The 21,849-nt window shown below is 53.6% G+C and overlaps 1 protein-coding gene across 4 annotated transcripts in view; it reads right to left on the bottom strand.

Moving 5' to 3' along the window:
- Nucleotides 1-1,111: 1,111 nt before the first annotated feature.
- The window catches only part of SH3BP4 (SH3 domain binding protein 4), a 78,394-nt gene continuing 57,656 nt past the window's right edge, over nt 1,112-21,849 (bottom strand). For 3 of the 4 annotated variants that reach the window (XM_070422452.1, XM_070422453.1, XM_070422454.1), the window contains 4 exons: nt 17,148-17,391; nt 9,278-11,637; nt 4,088-4,276; nt 1,112-3,034 (listed from right to left, as the gene is read on the bottom strand). In XM_070422452.1, coding sequence (XP_070278553.1) covers nt 2,810-3,034; nt 4,088-4,276; nt 9,278-11,637; nt 17,148-17,265 — 2,892 coding nt within the window. In that variant the 5' untranslated portion in view covers nt 17,266-17,391 and the 3' untranslated portion in view covers nt 1,112-2,809. Of the gene's footprint in view, nt 3,035-4,087; nt 4,277-9,277; nt 11,638-17,147; nt 17,392-17,616; nt 17,657-21,849 lie in introns of those variants that run through there. The other variant, XM_070422456.1, reaches the window with a different exon arrangement.

Raw genomic sequence — 21,849 nt, 5'->3', positions numbered from 1 at the left:
TGCCCTAAATGAACTGATCTGCAGTGCTCACTGGGAAGATGTTTGTTCGGTCAGTCATCCACCCAGGGACTTATTGTGACTTTGCATGTATTAAGTGCAACTTTGAATGTATTGTGTGGGTGTTGGGCGTCTCCTTGCCCAGTTTAGTCTGAGGCACAGCTCTAGTGGAGATTTGGGTTATATTCGTGGTGAGGCCAGAGAGCTGCAGGAAAGCAAGGGAAGGACGGCCCAGATGGGACGTCCAGAAAGACTTCCCAGAGGAGTCTGAGTATCAGGGCAGAATCCTGAAGGAATAAAAATAGTAGGAAATCAAGGTGCTTATTTGCAAGCAATGGAAATTAACAATGGCTCATTCTTCCAAAAAGGGACTTAATAAAGGATAATTGGGTAATTCAGCAGAGGATTGGGAGATCTAAAGAACCGAGCTCAATTTTGAGCTTCCAGGACTGGCTTGCGGAGGAATGTCATGGCATCGGGGAAATCGCCACGGCCCTGCGTGCCCCACTGAGGCCACAGCTGGGCCAGGAGCTCTCCCTGCGACCAGTGCCACCCTGGAGGAAGATGCTTCTGCCACCAGCCTCGCCTCCTTCTGCAAGTGGGTGATCGAATCAGAGATCCATGAGGTAGAAGCTAGACACACCTGCATGTAGCTGCAAGGGAGGCTGAAAGTTTATGTTTTTGGGGTTCCAAATACAGCAAGTGTTCTCAAGATTCGGAGCACCCAGAAAACATGACAAAGCCACTATCCCAGTGAGGAGGGTGGTGCAGGTAGGAACAGCCACAAGTGGACCGGCTCAGTCCTAAACTATGTTGTGGAATTGGGATTGCCAGTCCCAGGGGTGTGGAGCCAAAATAAAGGAAGCCGTCCACCTGAACCCTTTGTGTGCTCTGGGCAACACCGATTCCTACTAGCCAGCAATGACTGAGACCCCGATGTTCCAAGAGCAATTACATTAATATCAAGAAAATAGATACCTGTTACCCAATTGTCACACTGTCACTTAGGGGTGAGTGTTAGGGGAGGGAGTCATTGTTCTCTGTACAGATACTTACACGAGGTTTTATTTAAAGTCTGGTTGGTATGGAAAAAAATACCCACACACTTAAGAGGTCAAAATATCCAAATAAAGTTTACTGCAACTTCTGTAGAATTTAATTTGTGCTACAAGACATGTTGCATAGGAAACTATTTTAAGCCCCTGAGGAAAAATATCCATGGTTTAAGGTGCAACTGGTTTTGTTTCTTTTTTGGGGAAAAGGGGAGAGAGGATCTCTGGAAAGAAAGATGGTGGGGGGTTGAAAAGCTGAATTTAAGGTTATCTCGTGTGATGATTGGGGAACTGTGTGTCTCGGTTCTTGCAGCATAAAACACGTAGTGTTTTTATTTTTTGGTATCGTTTTTTTTCTAGCCAGTTGATCTTCAGTATCTGAATCAATAGATACCTAAGAATGCTTCAGCCCCATAAGGGACTATACATTGATTATAGTAGGTAATTACAGTGTTTCAAGAAAGCAGATTTAGAGAATGAGACTGGGATCTCAAGTGGCCCCACATGACTTCCTACACGCCCGGTGACCATCCAGGCACATTCCTGGGGACTCCAGCAGTGCCCTTGCTCTCTGAGATGCCACAACGGCAGTGCCATCGTAGAATTCAACCCAGTAAGTCGATCTGCAACCATAAAGGTGATCAATGCAACATTTCACCAGGCCCCAGGCTTTCTGTGGGAAGTATTTCATTTTCAGGAAATGTTCATCCTGCTCAGATAATCTCTGTATTGTAAATAAAAACGGTCCCCCCACACTATTCATGCCCAAGGAGACATGGGTATACCAGGAAGGGAGAGGGATCACGTGTGGGATGAAATGAAGCGGAGAGTTTGGCAAATGGCCGCCGGCACCTAGCACAGGCTGTCCTTGTGGCCAACTTTTCTTCATGATGACAGAGAGGCGGAGTTTTGCAGGGACCAGCTCGATCGGAACTGCGATTGCGCTTCTGAGTGAGCAGGGGCCACAGAGAATGCCAGCTCCCAGCTGCTTCCTCATCTCAAGGGCACCAGTCAGACTTAGCTTTGCCCACAAAACGGTCCACGTGCCCTGTGGCTGGTCACCTACTGCACCACGAGGCCAAGGTACAGAAGAGAAGAAAGGAGGGGAGAACAGGGCCCAGGACGTTCTCCAAAGGAATGGGCTTGGGCTCCACTCATTCACCTAAAACCACGGTTCCTATTTGATTGACGTTTGAACAGGTACGGAGTGAAAGAAGGTCCAATGTGCGAACAAGCATCTTCCCGTGCTTCCTGTTGAAATGCGAGTGTGTCTGGGAACAGGAAATGCCCCCGAGTACTTTTAAATACATATATACATCTGTAACATAATTTAAAAAGGTCTTTAGAGAACATAAAAACCTTAACAGCGTCTGCCCCTATAAGTTATTTTTTTTTAACCTATATGGTCCATTAAAAAAATTAGATACCACGTTTCTCCTACGTCCCCTCCTCCCCATCCTTTAAAAAAGTGATTTTAAATTTAAATGTACACTTAACAAATAGGAAGCTATTTGATTGGCAATGACCTGCAGTAGAAAGTCCCTTTAGGCCTCCCCTCCCCCGAGATGGAGGCGGCAGGTGGAGCACGGGGCGTGCTTGGTCCTGGGCGCGGGGCCATCGAGCGACCCTCATCTGTCTGAGCAGCCGGCTCTTCCTCCCTCCCCAGCAACATGTGGCTGCATGGGCATCCGGGGCAGATGGGGGCATCCGGGGCAGACGGGGGCACGGGCCCCAGGGCAGCAGCAGGCAGGGGCACCCGTTCAAATCACAAAGTCGTCCTGGTCGGCAGGACTGAAGGCAGCCGCTCGCAGGATGTCCAGGGTGTTCACGAGGATGAGGGTGCCTGTGAGGTGCTTCCAGCGCTTGGTGATGGGGTTCTTCATCTTGTCCAGGCCGGTGTGCAGCTCCTGGATGACGTCCCGGTAGCTGTCCCCGATCTGGTGGCTCCAGGTCAGTAGAAAGTCATACGCGGGTTTCCACATGGCCTGCACGGGGGAGTCGTCCGAAACGGAAGGAGGGAGAAAGGACAGAGTGAGGGACAGTCAGACATTCGGCCGGGTCACCAGCTACAGCTCCTCTGCGCGTTATTGACGCTGCTTGGTAAGAGCAGAGCAAATCGGAGCCACAGGGGACCGTCTCTGTCCCGGCCTCCACGCTGCGGAGGGAACTGCATTTTGTGTGAGAGCAGGACGTAGCCAGTGGTGTCTCAACTAACAGAAAGGATTTCCCTCCTTACACTCCCTGTGGCACTTTCTATCGTGGCCATTTATTTAGAAATTCACCCTATTAATAATAAAGGACACCCTTGCCCTAGCCGGTCTGGCTCAGTGGGTAGAGCGTCAGCCAGCGGACTGGAGGGTCCGGGGTTTGTGATTCCAGTCAAGGGCACATGCCTGGGTTGCGGGCTCAATCCCCAGTAGGGGGCGTGCAGAAGGCAGCTGATCAATGATTCTCTCTCATCACTGATGTTTCTATCTCTCCCTCTCCCTTCCTCCCTGAAATCAATAAAAATATATTTTAAAAGAAAAAACAATAATAAAGGACACCCTAATACTAGGAACTTCCCCCATTCCTAGGTCTCCGGTAGCTTAAAGCGACCTCCATGAACAGGTGAGAAACAGAACTTCTGAGCAGGAACCCAGCCCGTGCTGGCCCACATCAGACATACAACATGCCAGGTATTCGTGCAGCAGGGGCGGGTAGAGGCCCGGGGCAGAGCGGATCCCAAAGGGCCCAGTCACCCATCATTCCCTCTGACGGAAGGTCATGTAAGATCGGGATGAGCAAGGGACGGGCAGGCCCGCTGATGTTGTCCCAACGCCCCAGCCCCACTTCACGGCAGCGAGGCCTTGCCAGCGCCAGAGCGGGAGTCACAACTAAAGACCCCAAGAAGGAGGGGACCTGCCCACTCAGTGAGGGCCTACTGTGTGCTGGGCACGGGCTTTCACGTCTAACTCATTTTATCCTCATAAAAATGCTACACAACAGATATTGCTGTGACTGAGTTTTTCAGGTTGAGAGAAGGGCTGCCTACTCACCTCACTGTCCACGACCCCGTTCCTGTCCCGGTGGGGAGACTCGTACGCGTCCATCTGCTGCTTGGACACCTTGGCGAGCTTCTCAGCCAGCTCCCTCCAGCGCTGCGCCACTTCGACGGCCGTGGTCAGGAGCACAAAGTCCTGGATGAGCCGGACCACCAGGCCCTGGCAGTCCATCTTCAGCAAGGCCTGGGGGGAGGAGCACAGCGTGAGGCAGAGGGCGGCTCGGGTGCCTGTGGATCCTGATGCAGACACCACCTGCTCTACCTGAACGTTTTAATGCCTGTAATACACCCCCTGAACCCCTGCACCGCTGTGACTCACAGGACAAAGAAAGTCGGTGATGTATGTGGGGTGGACGTCCCTCCAGAACCTCAGCATGTGACTGGATTTAGAAGTAGGGTCTTTACAGATGGAATTAGGTAACTGAGGTCATTCTGGATTGCAATGGGCCTGCAGGTTCTGGAATATTGTCACAGAACTAATATGGACAAGCACACAGACACGTGGACAAGGGCGCACCTCCCAGAGTGCTGCAGTGGTCGGACCAGGGACCCGTGGGCCTTCCCAGGCTGAGAGCCGCAGGCCTCCACAGTGAGCACATGTGGCTGGGAGAGCAGCCTGCGGGACGGCCTGGGTGGCATAACCCTAGGGAACTGATCATAACCACGGCACACACTCCATGGGGGACCTGCTTCTGCTTTGCTCTTCAGCACTGATTGCAGAATTTCAACACAAAAGAAGCACTCTCTGTCTTTACAAATAGAAAAATCAATGAGGAAAGAACAAAACCTGGGTGGAGCCAAGGCCAAACAAAGACCCTGAAGCTCTCCAGGTCAATACTGACGGGCACAGGGCAGGGAAACACGGGAGAGCCTGTCCCCAGGGCCGCAGTGCAGGGCGGGCCCAGACCCCGGGCAGGCAGCCACAGACCCTGCCTGCCAGGTGAGGGGGCGGGAAGGGCCGCCAGATGTGAAATCCGAAGCACAAGCTGTGAGGGTGTTCCCAGCCGGGCAGCCCTTTGGTGTGACCCATACCTCTTACCTCTCACCTTGCCTGCTTGTCTTAACAAGAGTAAGTTCGGGGTGAGTATGAAATTTAGGTCCTCACCCCCAGGCATCCTGGCATTCTGCAGGAAAGGCACTCAGAGCGGGCACTGCACTGCCTGCCACCTGAGTGACTCTGAGACTGAGAAGGGGCAAGGGGCAGGGACACCCCTGACTTCACAAACAGCAGGAATGGGTCCGCCGTGATTGCCCTCACTTCCCTGTGACTGAATGCCCATGGGATACAGAGCAAGTGTTGTCTGGCCCAGGTGGCTCCAGGCCACTCTCCCGTTGCCCCATATACATGTACTATTATCTCTTGTCCCCAAGGCCTTGAATTCAACCCGGCCTCAAGCCTCTGCTCGACCCCATCCCATGCTCCCCTTCAGCCTGGTCCTTGCCCACAGTGTGCCTAGGACCCGACAGCCCCTCCCCCTTGGCTGGCTTCTGCACCCCCTTTGGCATCCCAGTGTGCCCCCCCATGGTCCACCCAGGCCAAGCAGGTCCTTTCCTTTGGGGCCCGTTACAAGCCCACTCAGCTCTCCTGACTGTTCACCCAAGTTGTCCTCAAGTAACAGGCCGAGTTCTTCAAAAGCCCAGCCCCCCAGCACCCCTTCTAAGCACACAGCAGGCGCCCAAGAAATGTTTAATGTGTGTGAGTACACACACTGCTCCTGCTGTTTGCCGTGGCTCTCCCTGGCTCTGTTAGAAGCTGCAGCCACGCACCTGCCACCAGTTACCCGTCCTGCCTTTGACAACAGAATTTAACTCCAAAAGCTCTTCAAATGTGTGGTGCCCATTCCCACATCTGCCTGACCCGTAAGTCCCACCAGCACGGGGATCCCCAGGGGTCCATTCAATGCCCTCCAACACTCAGGGGCTCCAGGGGCTTCGTCCACTCTGCTGGGTCCGGCAGCACCGCCCCTCCCCCGATTTTCAGTATGGTCTGGGGGCCTCATGGAAATGGGATGATCACAGACAGGCATGGCTTCTGCTGGAGAGCTGGGCGGACTGGGGACAGGAGGGCCATTCTCTGTGGTCACAAGCCGGGTGGGTGACAGAGGGCAGGCAAAGTACCCCACGAGGCCCATGCACACAACACACCTCCCAACCAGCTGATATGGAGAATATGCATCCACAAGAGGGACTGGAATGAAAGAAAGCACAGAAGCACGGTGGTCTGACCACAGGAGGCTGCCTCATTCATTCATGCATCATTCATTCATTCATTCATTCACCACATGTGTGAGTCTTGCCTATGTGCCAGGTCCTTTCTCCCATGGATTTTGTCTTTAATTAGGGCAACAAGACACAGGAACCCAGGTAAACAAGGCCATTTCAGATTCTAGAAAGCAACATGGAGACGATATTACCGATGACGAGGTGCAGTGACCCAAAGGCACAAGGTGGCTTTACAGAGAGTTGTGGGAAAGCTCTTACATGATGAGGTTTGGGCTGGTATCTGAAGGGGGTGAAAGCCCAGCCGCGTGGAATCGGGGGAAAGAGAATTCCAGGCAGAGGAAACCATACGTGCAAAACCTGAGGCAGGAGCAAGCGAGGTGTGTTCAGGATGCAGCGACAGGGCCGGAGCGGCTAGTGAGCAAGAAGCATGCGTGGTCCCCAGCGATGTGAGATGGGGGGACCAGGTCTTACAGGGCCTTGGGGGCAGAAAAGGGGGCCTGGATCCCATTCTGATGGTAGTGGACAGGTGGGCCTTTTTCCTTCCCATCTCCCAGAAATCTGCTGTCTAAACCCTTCCTTCCCGCCGTCTAATTCATTTAATCATGACTTCCAAACCAAGGCATCATCCCTAAACAGACTGTCTTCACAAGGAGCTGGGTGAGGTGGGGGTGGTCTGGCCCTGATGGGGGTGCAGGTTAGATGTTTGGTTGACACTGTAGGAAACTCCACTGCTCAGCGATGCCTAAGTCCCTGGAAACGAAACATCTGGTTTGCAGCGACTCCGCCAACACCCCGACTCCGCCGACACCCTGACTCCTCCGACACCCCGACTCCTCTGACACCCCGGCTCCCCCGACACCCCGGCTTCCCCGATACCCCAACTCCTCCGACACCCCGGCTCCTCTGACACCCCGGCTCCTCTGACACCCCGACTCCGCCAACACCCCTGGATAAGCCAGCCTGGGCTTCTAGAAGTCGGGCCAGCCGTTCAGATCTGCTGCTCAGAGGTGAGGAGGGAAAACCAGTTTCACTTCAGCCCAAGCCAACCTCCCCCGGGCACCTTCCTGCCACTTCCTCCTCCTGGGACTCTGGGAGCCGCGGTGGGCGTGGGGCTGGGGGAGGCGAGATGGTCCCAGACACACACCGGGCCCATCTGCACACACACTAACCTCAGGAAACCACCGAAAAATCTCCTCTGGGTCCCCGATGTGAAAAAAGGAGCCCTCACTTAAGTCTTCAGAAAAGAAATGAGGAACTGAGAGCAAAGCCACCGCCTCAGACAGGTTTCCTCAGCCTTGAAGGCGCTGCCCAGGTCGGTTCATTTTCCTCTTGTGCCCGTGCCAGGCGAGCGCTTCTCAGCTGTCACGAAGGCACAATCAATCGTTTATGCTCCATGAAAGCACAGAAGTCCCTGATCCATGGAGAATTCCAGCCTGAGGCTGGTGAGAGGGAAGCTGGGCCCCTGCCCACTGTGAGGTCGACCCAAAGAAGAGACGGGCAGCTCGGGCTGCACGGGGACTGATTCTACAGGCGGGCCAGGGAGGTGTGCCCCGAGGGAGGGCCATGGGCATCACCGGGGAAGCTTCCCTGCAGCCACGCCAACCCGCATCCTCTCCACTAACGCTGCCAGTGCCCAATGACTTCCAGGTTAACAAGGTCGCCCCTCTACCTGCCACTTCCAGTTCCCGCTTGCTCCTGGGGGCAGTGCCAGGTTCCCATCTGCTCCACGTGACCAACACTTTATACTATCGCCGGTCACATGATGCCTTGCATCATGCCCCTCTCCCTCTGCCGCAGTGGCCGTGGCGCAGTGGACTGTATCCCTTCTGTCCCCTGGCTCCAGGGGGCAGCAGAGAGACGTGTGTGCAACGAGCCCACATCAGTTGCACACTCATGTCAGCGTGGGCAACCTCAGACGCACCTGGCTCACCTGTGCCCAGAAGTGCAGACACGGAGTGGCAGGTGCTGTGGGGAAGGAGGGGGTAGAAGTGGCAGAAATGCCAGGAGTGCTGAGTCACACCTCACCAAAGTTAGGAGGTGAAAAGGCTGCGTGGAGTCGCGGAGCAGGGGAGAAAGGCATGTGACCAAGTCACACAGGTGTTCCCACAGGACATCGCATCAGGGGGACCGGGAGGGAGCTGAGACGGCTCCTAGTAACCAAGGGAGTTGACAGGCAACGGCAGCACAGACTCGACGAGAGAGATGCCAACAGAAAGATATTATTAAGCTTCTCCGAGGCCACTCCCAGAGCTTATCCAACAGTGAAGAGTGGGGCTGCCTGTGAGGTGTGGGGCTGGGGCTGGGGCTGGGGCTGAGCCCAGGCCCGCTGGGGCCGTGAAAGGTCAGTGAATACTTCCCGGCCGGCCGGTGGGCCGGTGAATCCCGTACTGCGACACCAACTTCCCCCTTTTTACTTCTTCGTATTCCAATTCCTGGCTGTGCTGGCAAAACCAAGGCTGTCCTCACCCCCGACTCAGACGCACACGAAAAGGAGGAAGAGGAAACAACACAGAGACATGGTGGAACCTTCAAGTAAGATGCAGAGGGAAAAACTCATTAAAATAAAGACAGACTTTGGGGCAGTGGTTCTTAAAAGGTTGGAGTCATAGGTGGCTCTCACAGGGAAGCTGATGAAAACCTTCTCCCCAGAGGTTTAGAGAGAGGTGGTCGGAGCACAGGCCCCGTGTGTCCACATGCCACTGGGCACGCGGAGGTCCATCCTGAGACCTCTGAGGAGCCCCCAACTCAGCGGGAAAAGAGATCTGAGCTGTTTGGGGAACCCCAGGGCCCCAAGTGGACGCCCCTCTCCAGGTGCATTTCCTAAAACCCCGTCCTTGCACCTGAGCACAGATGAGCCCAGACTCCGGTCCAACGGTTCACCGAACCACGTGGCACCCACGTGTGTGAGGAGAAGGCTGGCTTTCGCCCCACCCTCCCGACACCCAAACCCGCCAGGACCTACCATCATGAGCTCCTTCTGGAAGGACTTGCGGTCTTTGTTCTCCGCATTGTTACAGTCCTCCTTCAGCTTCTCCAGGACGGACGCCACCCGCTCGGGCTCGCTGTCCAGCTCCGCTCGGCAGAAGAAGGTGAGCGGCAGGTTTCCGTAGCCCAGGGCGTCGGCGAAGGAGCGCCAGCTGCTGATGTTCTCCATGAGCAGCGTCCTGACGGAGGCGTAGATGTAGGTGAGGAACTTGCAGGGCCGCAGGATCTGCTCCAGCAGCACCGAGGTGCTGAGCTCGGGCCCCGCCAGGAGGCTGGGCCGGGCCTTGCCCACCACCAGCACGTTCTTGGCGTGCACCAGGCCCACCTTGCCCTGGTGGTAGCCGATGTACCACTCCTTGGTCCACAGCTGCCCCTTCAGCCGGATCTTCTCCTCGCTGAGCAGGGCGATGGCGTCGCCCTTCTTGTACTCCAGCAGGTAGTGGTTCTTGCTCTGCCGGACCACGGTCTTGAGCAGCTTGCCGAACTTGAGGCTGGACACGGGGCGGTCCTGGAAGGTCGGGTACTTGGTGGTGGCGGCGAACGGGGACAGAATGATTTTCCCGACCTCATTCTTCTTGAGGAACCGTCTCTGCCCGGACGGCTTGATGGCACTTTTGGGGGGCGGCTGGGGAGTCTGGACGCAAAACTGGGTGAGGATGGCCTCCTGGTCGTCCTTCACCTGGACCCTCAGGGTGAAGTCGGAGAGCTCGCTGGGGTTCTGGCAGGCGATGGGGAAGATGAGGCGGCTCACCTTGCCCAGCTTCATCTGGAACCCTCGCACGACTTTGGCCTGCTCGCCGGCTCGGACCTCGTAATTTGTCATGTTGGAAAACATGCAGACCTGGAGGTCCTGGGGCCTGGACAAGACGAAGTGGTGCTTACCCCAGAGCTGCAGGGTCACGGGCGCGGGGCTGGGGGCCTGGCGGGTGACCTCGGTGACCAGGAGAGTCTTTGGGGCACAATCATGCCCAAAAATGGTCACCACCGTCTTGAAGGACGGGTGAATGTGTTTGGGGCCATAGAGACCCACTGTGACTTTTTTATTGATGAAGTCCCACACGGTGGAAGGGTAGAGAATGTTCGGTCCGTGGGCCACGATGGCCAGGTACATACAGGGCTCCAGGTTGTCCAGGTGCACCTGGACCGTGTCCCCGTAGCTGTAGTTGAGTGGGATGGGGACGTAGGGCCCTTCCTTTAGGTCACTCCTCAGGCACTGGAGGCCCACTGTGCTTTTGCTGAAAATGTCATTTTTCACCTCGGCCGAAACTTTCATCTCCAAGACGATGACGGTTTTCACCTCCAGGGTGCTCAGCTTCACCTCCAGCACCGGGCTGACGGTGCAGCAGCGGTCGCTGTTGAGTTCCAAGGGGGGGTCCAGCAGCGCTTTCATGGAGATCTGCTGCGTTTCCCCCTGGGCCACGTGGCCTTCCGGCACGTGGATGCTGATGCCGGTGTCGGGAAGCTGCACCGAGCCCCCGGAGCTGTCCAGCTTGCACACGATGTTCGTCTCCACTGCTTGGGTCTGGCCCCACCCAGGGTTTTGGCCCAACAAGTCCAAGTCGTGGCAAGACCGAGCCAGCTTCCGGTGGCTCAGCCAGGCTGCGCGGAAGTCCTCCCGGCTCTGGAACTGCTCGGGGGCCGGGGACTTCAAGCCCGTGAAATACCCCGATGAGTCGGGCGCGTCGGACTTGGCCTGGAGGACGGAGAGTTCCGACAGACTGTAGGAACGTTTGCTCCGGAAGAACGGGTTGTCCCGCTTGACCGGCCCCTCGGCATGGAGCTGGTGTGTGGCCGGCAGCTCGTCAAGGATGTTGCCGGTGCTGTTTGTGGTGGCCGAGCTGGACTCCGTGAAGGAAGACGTGCCCGTGTCGAAGAGCAGCAAGTCCACGGAACTTCTGGGAGCGAGCTCGTCCACGCTGGGCATCCCCGGCACCTTCCCGTTCAGAAAGGGGTTCGTTTGGACCCCATTCCAGAAAGGGTTATTACTGTAGGTTTTGCCCGACCCCTTCTTGTCATCTGTCCATCCTCCGAGCAAATCTAACTCCTTGGCTACTTCCTCTGGGCTGTCGGGAAGATTGTCGATCATCCCGCTGTCACTCAGCGTGGAGTTCCGGTAGTTGAGGGGCTGCACATAGGAGGAAGGGATGTAGCCCATCTCCGTGGTGTTGTGGGCATACCACCACTCCCCGCCGGACGTGTCCAGGACGTAGAGGTGGTCGCCCTTGGAGAACTTCAGGGTGGTGAAGTTGTTGGGGCAGTAGTCCTTGATTGCGATCACTTCCTTCGCATTTCCGAAAGGTGTGGGATTGTCTCCTAGCAAGGCACTGGGAGAAGGCACTGCAAGAAACACACAGAGCAGAAGGTGAGGGCGAGGCCGCGGGCTGCAGGACACTGTCCTAGCTAGAGAGGGTGGCCCAAGAAACTAACACACCAGGTGCAGCCACGAGCCAGCAGCGTGATTCACAGGAACAAACCAGAGTGGGTTTTGGTGTGCGATCAACACACCAATGAGGGTACGAGCGTTTCACCACCCTCGGTCCCGTCCAGGTCCAACACACATAGGCGAGGCCACGATGGAAGTCGGTCCACCATCCGCAGAAATGCAAACCAGCACCACGTTCCTGTGCCTCTAACATCTCAATTTGACCAAATTATTTCTTTATCTAACCAACTGGCCAGAGAGCTGCTGGGCCGCGAAGGGAGCCTCCGCGGTCTGTGGACTACTCTGATCTGAAGACAATCAAGGCCTCAGTGACTCAGGCAGAGCTTCTTCCTTCTCCCTAAGTGCTGCCAAGAACTTGGATGGAGGGCCCGTTCCGGGAAGAGTCATCACCAGAGAATTACAAGGAGGATGGGCCAGCTGGTGGGCTGGGGGCGCTACGAAGGGAAGTTGTGTCCCAGTATCTCTGCGGGGCAGGAAAGTACTTGTTTATCAAGCATTTGCACTCCCATCTTCCTGTGACCCGTCTTCCCTCCCTCCCTCCGAAGCCCCAGTCCCCACCTCCTTCTTCTCAGCTCAGCATGGCTGCCTGCCTGCCCCGGGTCTCAGTCTTATGGGGCTCCCACACGTATGCCATTACATTCGTTTTTCTCCTGTTAATCTGTCTTATGTCTATTTAATTATCAGACCAGCCAAGAACCTGGAAGGGTAGAGGAAAAATTGTCCTCCCCCAAAGGAGGAGAAATTGAATGGGATTTACTTAGAAAACAGAGATGCTCCGCGTTGAGGGGTCCCAGGGCATATGACCAGGCGCGGGCAAGAAGAGCCTCCACGTCCGCCCTGAACACGAAAGACGTTCCCTTGGCGCTCAGGCCCGTTTCTTCCATTTCCAAATTGAACCCATTCTTTTTTATTTATTTATTTTCTTAATTAAACATTTTTATGTTGACACTACTGCAGATAGCCCCCATTTTCCCCTACTTTGCCCACCTCCACTTCCCCCTCCCTTGGCCTTCACCACACCACTGTCCCTGTGCATGGGGAATGCATATATGTTCTTTAGCCAACCCCTTCACCTTTCTTATCCAGTCACCCACCCCCTCCCCAGCCTGTTCCATGTATCCATGCTTCTGGTTCCATTGTTCACCGAACTGTTTATATGCCCTACGATTTTGAGGCCGGGCTTTCTTTCCGCCTCCTTGAAAGGATCACCCAAAAAAACGCCATGGAAATGGTCTCTCCCACATACTGTAAAAATCAAAGGTTTATGTCTGGGGGAACGCACATTGTTTCTGAACGCCTGCTGGAGCAGTCTGACAAACCACGACACTCCAAACGGTGACTCAGCTGATGCGCGGTTCTTGGTATTCGGTAATTGGAACAGCAAAACGAAGTCATCTAAGCAAGCGGTGTGTGTTTTGAAAAATAATAATCACACACCTCAGTGTTTTATCTGCCTCCTATACACGACCAAGTATATTCCGCAGGAAGCTCTTTCTGAGGTAAACAAGCCCCACCCCCTGAACTGTGCCTTGTTTTACAGTGTGCTCATATTCTAACTTCCTGTAACAAACAATTGAAAGAAAGGAAACCCTTTTTAGGCTGCCTACATAAACAAGCGAAGGACGGGCTAGTTTTCTAGCTGAACTGCTCTAATATGTGACTCAGTTCAACAGGCATTCTATTCTCTCCAATCGGCCCCCCAAAACACCCCATCTCCCACCCAGTTTCCCTTTCCTTGGAAAGGAAATAATGAAAATTAAATTGCATTTCCTTGGCTCAGTCTAAAGCAGGAGGTTTCTATTTATTGGCATGGACCAGGTAACAGAGACGTGCGTGGGAGAAAGCACACCTGGGCCTCAAAGGCATGACCCCCTGCCCTCCGTCTGGGTGGGGAGACCGGGCTCTGGGTCCTGGCCTTGGAGGCTGTCACCCCCTGCCCTCCGTCTGGGCACTGGGAGACCTGGCTCTGGGTCACTAGGCCTCGGAAGCTGTCTGACCTCCAGAGCCCGGATTCTTCGTGATGGAGAAGAAGAATCTTTCTTCCATGGGCCCCGGTAAGGATGAAGTGAAATTGTGCTGATAAAGGGCTTAGCAAAATGTTTTGTTACAACTGACATCTGCACCCCCCTCCAAGTTTTATTTTTCTCCGTAACACATATCACCAACCAATACATCAGACACTTTACACATTTGTTTAGGGTTTTTGGGGGGAGGGCTCCATCGCCCATTAGCGTACAAGCTCCATTAGGGTCTGTCATGCTCATGGGTGTCCCTGGAAAGAGCCTGGCACATAGCAGGTGCTCAAGCTACATTCACTGAATTACTTGCTCACCTGGTCTTGTCTGCTTAGAGCAGAGAGGGCATGTCCATGCTACTGGGCCAAGGTGATGGCCAAAGTGAGGATTCCTCCTGGCTGTGCCCTCGACTGAATAAAAACAGCAGCACAACAGGAAATGGCTTCGAAGGGGAGGTGGGGAGAAGGAAGAGGGGTCAGGCTGGGGTCAGAGATAATGTAAGACCTTCTCTCCATTCTGTTGTCTGGTCACGGGCTCCAGGAATACAAACCACCTTTGTTTCCTTGACACGTCTAATGAAACTGTCAGATGAAAATTAAAACCAAGTGATGCCGAAACCGGTTTGGCTCAGTGGATAGAGCGTCGGCCTGCGGACTGAAGGGTCCCGGGTTTGATTCCGGTCAAGGGCATGTATGTTGGTTGCGGGCACATCCCCAGTAGGAGATGTGCAGGAGGCAGCTGGTCGATGTTTCTCTCTCATCGATGTTTCTAACTCTCTATCTCTCTCCCTTCCTCTCTGTGAAAAATCAATAAAATATATTTAAAAAAAAAAAAAAAAAAAAAAAAAAAAAAAAAAAAAGAAAATTAAAACCAAGTGAGTATTAAAAAAAGCCTTCAAGCTATTAAAATCTTGTTAGAATCCCTCAAAAGTTAAATCCATGCCCTAGCCGGTTTGGCTCGGTGGATAGAGCGTTGGCCTGCGAACTGAAAGGTCCCAGGTTCGATTCCGGTCAAGGGCACATGCCCAGGTTGTGGGCTCGATCCCCAGTGGGGGACGTGCAGGAGGCAGCCAATCCATGATTCTCTCTCATCATGGATGTTTCTATCTCTCTCTCTCCCTCTTCCTTCCTCTCTGAAATCAATAAAAATATATTTAAAAAAAAGTTAAATCCCTATAATGTCGCCCCAGAATAATTCCCTTACAGTGATATTTTTAAAATTAAAAGCCAAAACTATTAGGTTGGCTTTGTACATAGCCTAAGAAAATGTATCAATGCAAATGATTACTTTCAATTACCAGACTGAAGAATGAAAATGGTTTTGCTTGGTATTCCAAGCACTCTCCTTAGAAGGTTAGTGGTAACATTTCACTCTAGGGTCAGCTCCTTCCCATCGGGGCCTCATGGGAGTGGGCAGTGGTGTGGGCTCCCTTCCCCAAGGCGCCTCCATCAGTCAACCCCCACAGAGTGCCCTGGGACAACAGGCTGGGGCCCCATCCAATCGAATGCAGGAAAATCCCTATTGACTTCCAACCTAGTGAATTCTGGGGAGTGCTGCCCAGATTCCCAGCTCCCTTGCTTTTCATACAGACAAGCTCCCTGGGTGTCAGGAAGTTGGTGCACTGGGTAACACATTTCCTACCCTCCTGCCTCAGTTCCTCTGCAGGCAAAACACTCATCAGGAGCAGCAGCTTTCACAGCAGACAATTTGGCTGGAATAAATGCCCACCGTGAAGCCTGCTCACCACATGGATGCTACCCCTGCCCCTGGAGAGTAGAGTCCACAGGGTCTCTGACCCCTCTCCCCAACACACACACACACACACACACACACGAGCTCACCAGCCCCTCCTCACATCCCAGACTGTCTTGCCTTCCTCCCTTCACTGTGCTATTCTTTTAGGAATAACAGCTCCTCCCAGATTATCATTATCTATTAAAATTCAGCTCTCTGCCCCTCGTTAAGAACCCAACCCAAACCCCACCGTTTATGCTCATACTTCCCAGCTCTCACCATGATCAGCTAAAGAAAGAAAACAATGCCCATTACCAATCTATGAAAAACGAACGGTTCAGTTATTTATAGCAAAGCCCAATAACTCTGCTGCTCTTATGAATAAACCCTCAGGATTCCCTTTGCCAGCCTTCCTCTAAAGAATATTTGAAGCCATGCTCAGAGCTGCCAGCATAAAGCCCAGAGAGGAAGTAGAAGTGGAGGATGAAGTGGAAGAGAACAGAGAGCAGAAAGCGACACACGTCTGCATGACTCTCAGTACATGGGGAGAAGGCCACGATTTTATCCGGGAGACAGCAGTTCAGTTAAGGATTGTTTATTTAGCGCTGGCTTTGTGCCGTGGCCCAAAGATATAAAGGCACAGATACAGCTCCCTGAATGGTGGGTGATTTCAACAGAAGGCGGTCACGGCTGTGGGATAGTCCATTCATGATGATGATGATGATGGTGGTGGTGGTGGTGGTGGTGGTGATGGTGGGAGGGGGCACTCAGCACCAGGAGAGATGCTGACCATGACCTATGAGGTCAGGATGGGCTTCACGGAAGAAGATGACCCACCAGTATCAACCTTGGGTCCAAAAGATAGGTTTTCTCATTAACCCAGGTGCAGGGTACTTAAACCCTGCAGCCACCTGTAAACCAGGGGTCAGCAAACTAGGGCCCCTGGGCCACATCTGCTGTTTGTTTTCATCAATAAAGCTTTACTGAAACACAGCCACGTGCATTTGTTTGCTCTCTTCTATGAAGGCTTTCAAGCTACAATGACAGGACTGAGTGGCTGTTACCGATGTCACACGTCCTGTAAGGCTTAACAGTGGTTCTCAACCTTCTGGCCCTTTAAATACAGTTCCTCATGTTGTGACCCAACCATAAAATTATTTTCGTTGCTACTTCATAACTGTAATGTTGCTACTGTTATGAATTGTAATGTAAATATCTGATATGCAGGATGGTCTTAGGCGACCCCTGTGAAAGGGTCGTTCGACTGCCAAAGGGGTCTCGACCCACAGGTTGAGAACCGCTGGCTTAAAGTGTTTCCTACAGGACCCTCTGTGGAAAAGCCGGCTGACCCCATCCCAGACCACCCTTTTTCTTCTCTAGTGTTTCCAATAATTCATCCTTTCCCCCAGTTTTCTGTACCATCAAGTTTCCTACCGCAATGTCACCAAAACACACGAAAAGAGAAAACATTCTGTATGAAGTTTCATTACTAAAGGGAAAATTCAAAACAACCTCCCAACACACCAGAGAAACAAAACAAGTTATTTATCGGGCATTTAGAACACGATGGAGATCAGGGAGCTAAAGTGTACTGGTCTGAACATGAACTTGGCAGCTGAGAGCCCTCAGACCCAGGTCTGGCCCCCGGAGCTCACCTTTGACATCATTAAAGCTCGTTTCCGAAAACCCTTCACTCAGGTCGATCAAGGTCCCCTCGGACTTGCACCGGGGGAGGCCGCTGGCGTTGGCGGCTCGGATCCGCTGAGCTGCCATCCTGGAACTCTTCCTGGGTGAGCCGCTACGGTTCCATGTTCCTTCCTCCAGCTACTCCAGCGACTGCGGAAGCTTCTGCCTCAGGCAACCATGCTGCCCGCTGTGCCCGCGGTGCAATGCTTCCTCCTGAAAGCAGAGGAAGAAAACATTTCCCCTGAGCAAGTGGAACATGGGTTAAAAAGTAACTTTATGGGAGGCGGGAAGCCTCTTTCTTCCAGAGCCCATTCCCATAAAGAGAGACTCAAGTCACTTCCTCTGCCTGGGATTCGTGCACCCGGCCCAGCAGTGTTCTGGCCGCTGTGGGTGCCCTCTCTTCCTGGGCACAGGGGGTTGTGAGATTGGCAATAGCACCTGGCTCGCCCGTTCACTCGCCAGAGGAGGAAAAACGGAATCTGTGCAGTCCACACAGCTGGCTCCACGGTTTGGGAGAGGAGGGGTAGCTCTCCGGCTGCCCACAGGGGCTGGGTCCCTTGTCTGAACAGCCTCGGCAGTGACTCCGGCCCCTCCCCTGGGGCAGGGCTTAGCACACACAGTGCCTCTGCCCACACTCTCCTTAAAGCCTCTCGGGACACTCAATAAACAAACAATCATAAATTAAATATGCAAGTGGCCACTTGTACATATAAGGTATTTTCATGTAATTTCTGCAGGAGAAACCCTCCATTTACTGAGCCGCGGTGTCGTTACTAAGTGAGCACAGGCGTCACACCTGAGGCCTCGGCTTTTTTTGGGGAGGCACACACGGGCTTTTAGGGGGTTCTGGAGACACATGAGATGTCTGGCCATGAGCAGACCTTCTCCAGGACTCGGGAATAGGAGCAGCTAGGAGCCTATTTCAAAGAAGTAACTTTCATCTGCTCTCCAACAGGAACAGGCAGACACACCACAGCGGACCACAGCTGGCCACAGCTGGCCTGCATCCTGAGGGCAGGCGAATTTCATCCCAGTGTAACTGGACTCATGCAACCCAGTCTGAGATCCCTTGTTTCTCTATCCAAAGACGCCCTTAAACGCAGGTTCTGACCCAGGTGTCACCTTTACTAATCAGAGGGAGCAAGAGGGGCCCAACACCGCCCTCTGCAGCCCATCCCCTGACCCCCTTCCCCAAGGTTCTGCATGCGGTGGGTGCAGTGAGCAGCCCCGGGTTTGCATGCACGCTGGGCATGACCTTGAGTTCAATATTTAGCTCCACTAAGCCTCAGTTCTCCTATCTGTAGCAGGGGGTAAGGAGGGCACTGTCCCGAGAATTCATGATCCACGTGCAGCGCTTGGAGCAAAGAGCTCCGTGGCTATGGTCCCTGCAGCTGGGGCATCAGTAGCCCCAGTCCTGGTATGGGGTTTAGTCTTTGCCCCGGAGACCCCGGGGGCCACAGAAGGTTCCTGATTGAGAAAGAGACCTTTGGCTACAGATGAGAGAAATGGAAGCATCGATGAAAATTACAGGTTAGGGGGTGGAATGCAGGTGGATGGCAAGGAGAGGAGACAACGGGACCAGCGCCCCCCCACCCCCACACACACCCTCAAAGTCCCACACAGAGGGCCACTGAGTTACCGGGGCTGGGAGAGTGCTGGCCATAGCTCGCGGGGCACCTACAGACACCGAGACAGCTTTCTAGGGAGCACCAGGGAGCACCTGAGGTCGGCCAGATGAAACCAGAGAAGCCCTTCAGAGTGACCACATTCTTAGCTTCCTTATCCTCACTGCCCAGGAGGCAGCCGGGTGGAATCAGGGCGAAGGGGGGGGGGGGGGGGGGGGGCAGAACGAATCGCAGACCCCTGGCATTTTTGGAAACTGAGCATCGTTTTTGTTTATTATTGATGGGAGGACAGAGTTATGACCCAGAGCCAGGGAGAGACAGAAAGTGTTAGCAGTTGTATAAAGAGATCTGCAGTCCTTTTTAAAACACAAAGATACCCTCACAGAGGCTGCCATTCAAGGCACAGATAAGCCACTGACTGTGCAGCCCTCCCCACTTATCAGCCAGAGCGCAGCCCAGGCACTAAGGCCGACTCCCTGGTGACCAGAAGCGCAGCCTGCACGCTGAGGTCAATGCAGCCATTCACATGGTCTTCCACGGGAGGGGGCGTTTTTGTCCCGTGGCGCTCGATGCCCCCAGGAAAGTCCAGCATGGCGACTTTTCTGCCAGTGGCAGTGTGGGACGGTCCTTAGACAGAATCCTGACACCCATCAGCACCTTCATGGTGAGCCTGGGGCACCATCACCATTGGAGATTTGTTGTTGTTGTTGATCCTCACCAGAGGATATTTTTGCATTGATTTCAGAGAGACTGGAAGGGAGGGGGAGAGACAGAGAGAGAAACTTGGTTGGTTGCCTCCCACACAGGGCTGTGGATGGAGCCTGCAACTGAGAATCGAACGTGTGACCCTTCAGTCGGTAGGCCGATGCTCTATCAAGCTGGAGCTAAACCAGTGAGGGTCGGAGATGGGCACAGAAAGGGCAGCTGGCCCCGCTGGACCAAGCCTGGAAGGCTCCCTCCGCCTGGCACCTCCCCGATCAGACACAGTGAGGTGAGGGTTCAGAGGGGAGCCCTGCAGCTCCACCTACTCCAGAGCCAGGCGCAGAAGGAGCCTGGAGTCACTTGCCCAGTCAGGCTCCAGGAAGTGCTGCTGTTCTCACGGGGTCTCCCAAAGCCCACAGGGTCCCCGGCCTTCCTCACCTGCAGCCATGGGATCCCCGGCGCCTTTCAGTCTCCATGGGGGCCCCTCAGTCAGGTCATTCCCCGACTCACACCCTCAGGGGACTGTCTGCTGCTTTTAAACCAGCCATGTTCAGCGGTTCAGGCGTGGGACCTCCACCCACAGCGAATGAAGGCCCACACTCACGCCCCACTGCTCAAGCACCCACACTCCAGCTCCTGCTCCGGACTCACGCCCCTCACAGTGCCTCCAGGAACTCTCTCGGCCTCTTTCTGCTCCCCGCTCCCCCTCCCCGGCACAGCCCTGCAAACCACAGTGAATCACCTGCCGGCCTCAGATCTGCAGTCAATGTCCCCGAGCTGCAAATTCAAGTCTCATGAGCTCATACCGCACCCTTCAAATTAGTCCTTGCTTTATTAGAAAGTAATGCCGGGAGAATGACAGGATCTGCTTTATAAGGGGTTCATGAAGGTTCAATATACTGCATTTTACTAAACATCACACTATGACTACAAACATATTTATTTTTAAGTAAATAAATGCATCACTGTAATTACTATACATTATACCATTCTCCCTATTTACTTACTGTTTTCCTATTTCATTATCTATTTTTATTATTATCTTATTTTTACCATTTCCCTATTTCTGCACATGTTTTAAATATCTGCAATAAAATGTGTAAAAACTTAAGAAAGTAATAGGAAACATTTGTTACCTGCCATCACAGACATGTGTCAGGAGTGTGTGTGTGTGTGTGTGTGTGTGTATGTGTGTCTCCCCTTGACTTGGGAAAACTCTAAGGAGCCATAAGCTCAGGTGTCCGGGCAGCCTGAGCCCCCTCACATGTGTGTGTGGGGGGGGAGGTTCCTGCTCAATTGACAAGTGACACCTGAACGTGGAAGTCAGACCATTGAGGGCTCCCCTTCAAGACTGATGGGTACCTCGAACCTCCTGGGTCCAAACCCAACTCTGGAGTTTGCCCCAAACCTCCTTTTGTCACTCTTCCCCAAGAAAAAGTCAAGTCAGACAAAACGTAATAGTCAAAGTGCTGAGATGATGCAGGGGCGGGCGGTGGGGGTCACTCTGCCGTCAGACACCCATCTCAGCAGCCCCCATGGCCATGCACACCGCCAAGCTCCTAGGTGTTTACATGAGTTTCCAGAATGTTCCTGCTGAGTCTGACTCCCAAAGAGCAAGTGGATCTGGAGATTCGGCTACGGAGACGCCCAGCTCAATCTTCAAGTGATGCCTCAACCAATGCGGCCGAGTGCGGCCAAGTGGCGGGAGTCTCTGCAGTTAGTGAACGAGGAATGCGTACAATGTTAGGGAGGAACTTTATGGAGAGGAAAACTCAGACTGGTGAGTGGACTTCGGCTGAAAGCGATCAAATGGAGTTAAGCAATCCACCATAATAAAGACGGCTTAATAGTTATAACGGCATCTTCACCATCCCGTTATCCAGGCCAAAAATCCAGGTATTTCTGGGAGTCCCAATCTCTGCCAAATTGACTTGAAACCTTCCATTTGTGTGGAGGTGTTTTTCCTAGTGTAGACTTGGTCTCACAGCACTCGGCATACAGGGGACAATACTGACCATCTACGTGCTCCGGACACTACCTGGGCGTTTCTACAGGCTCATCAGGAGTATGTCTCTCTTCCTGCCAGGAGGAAGCTGTGCCCAGGTAGGTGGACTGTGTGTTAAATAAAATAAAAAACAAAAACAAAAAAACCCACGGATGGGTTTGCCTGGGTGGCCTGGCCTACAAGTCTGGCCACCTTCCATGAGACTGGACTTCATCCGCAGGCTACTGGGGTGGGTCACTTCTCAGGGACGATGTGCAGCTGTGTGCACCCTTGGCCAGGGTGGTCGGCCAGCCCTGGGGCTAGGGACATCTGAGAAGGGCAGGCTGTAGCAGCCCCCAT

This window comes from Myotis yumanensis, unplaced genomic scaffold, assembly GCF_028538775.1.
Source record: "Myotis yumanensis isolate MYYU_CA2020_CCGP unplaced genomic scaffold, mMyoYum1.0.hap1 SCAF_8, whole genome shotgun sequence".
NCBI lineage: Eukaryota > Metazoa > Chordata > Mammalia > Chiroptera > Vespertilionidae > Myotis > Myotis yumanensis.
This window is presented reverse-complemented; position numbering and strand designations above follow the sequence as displayed.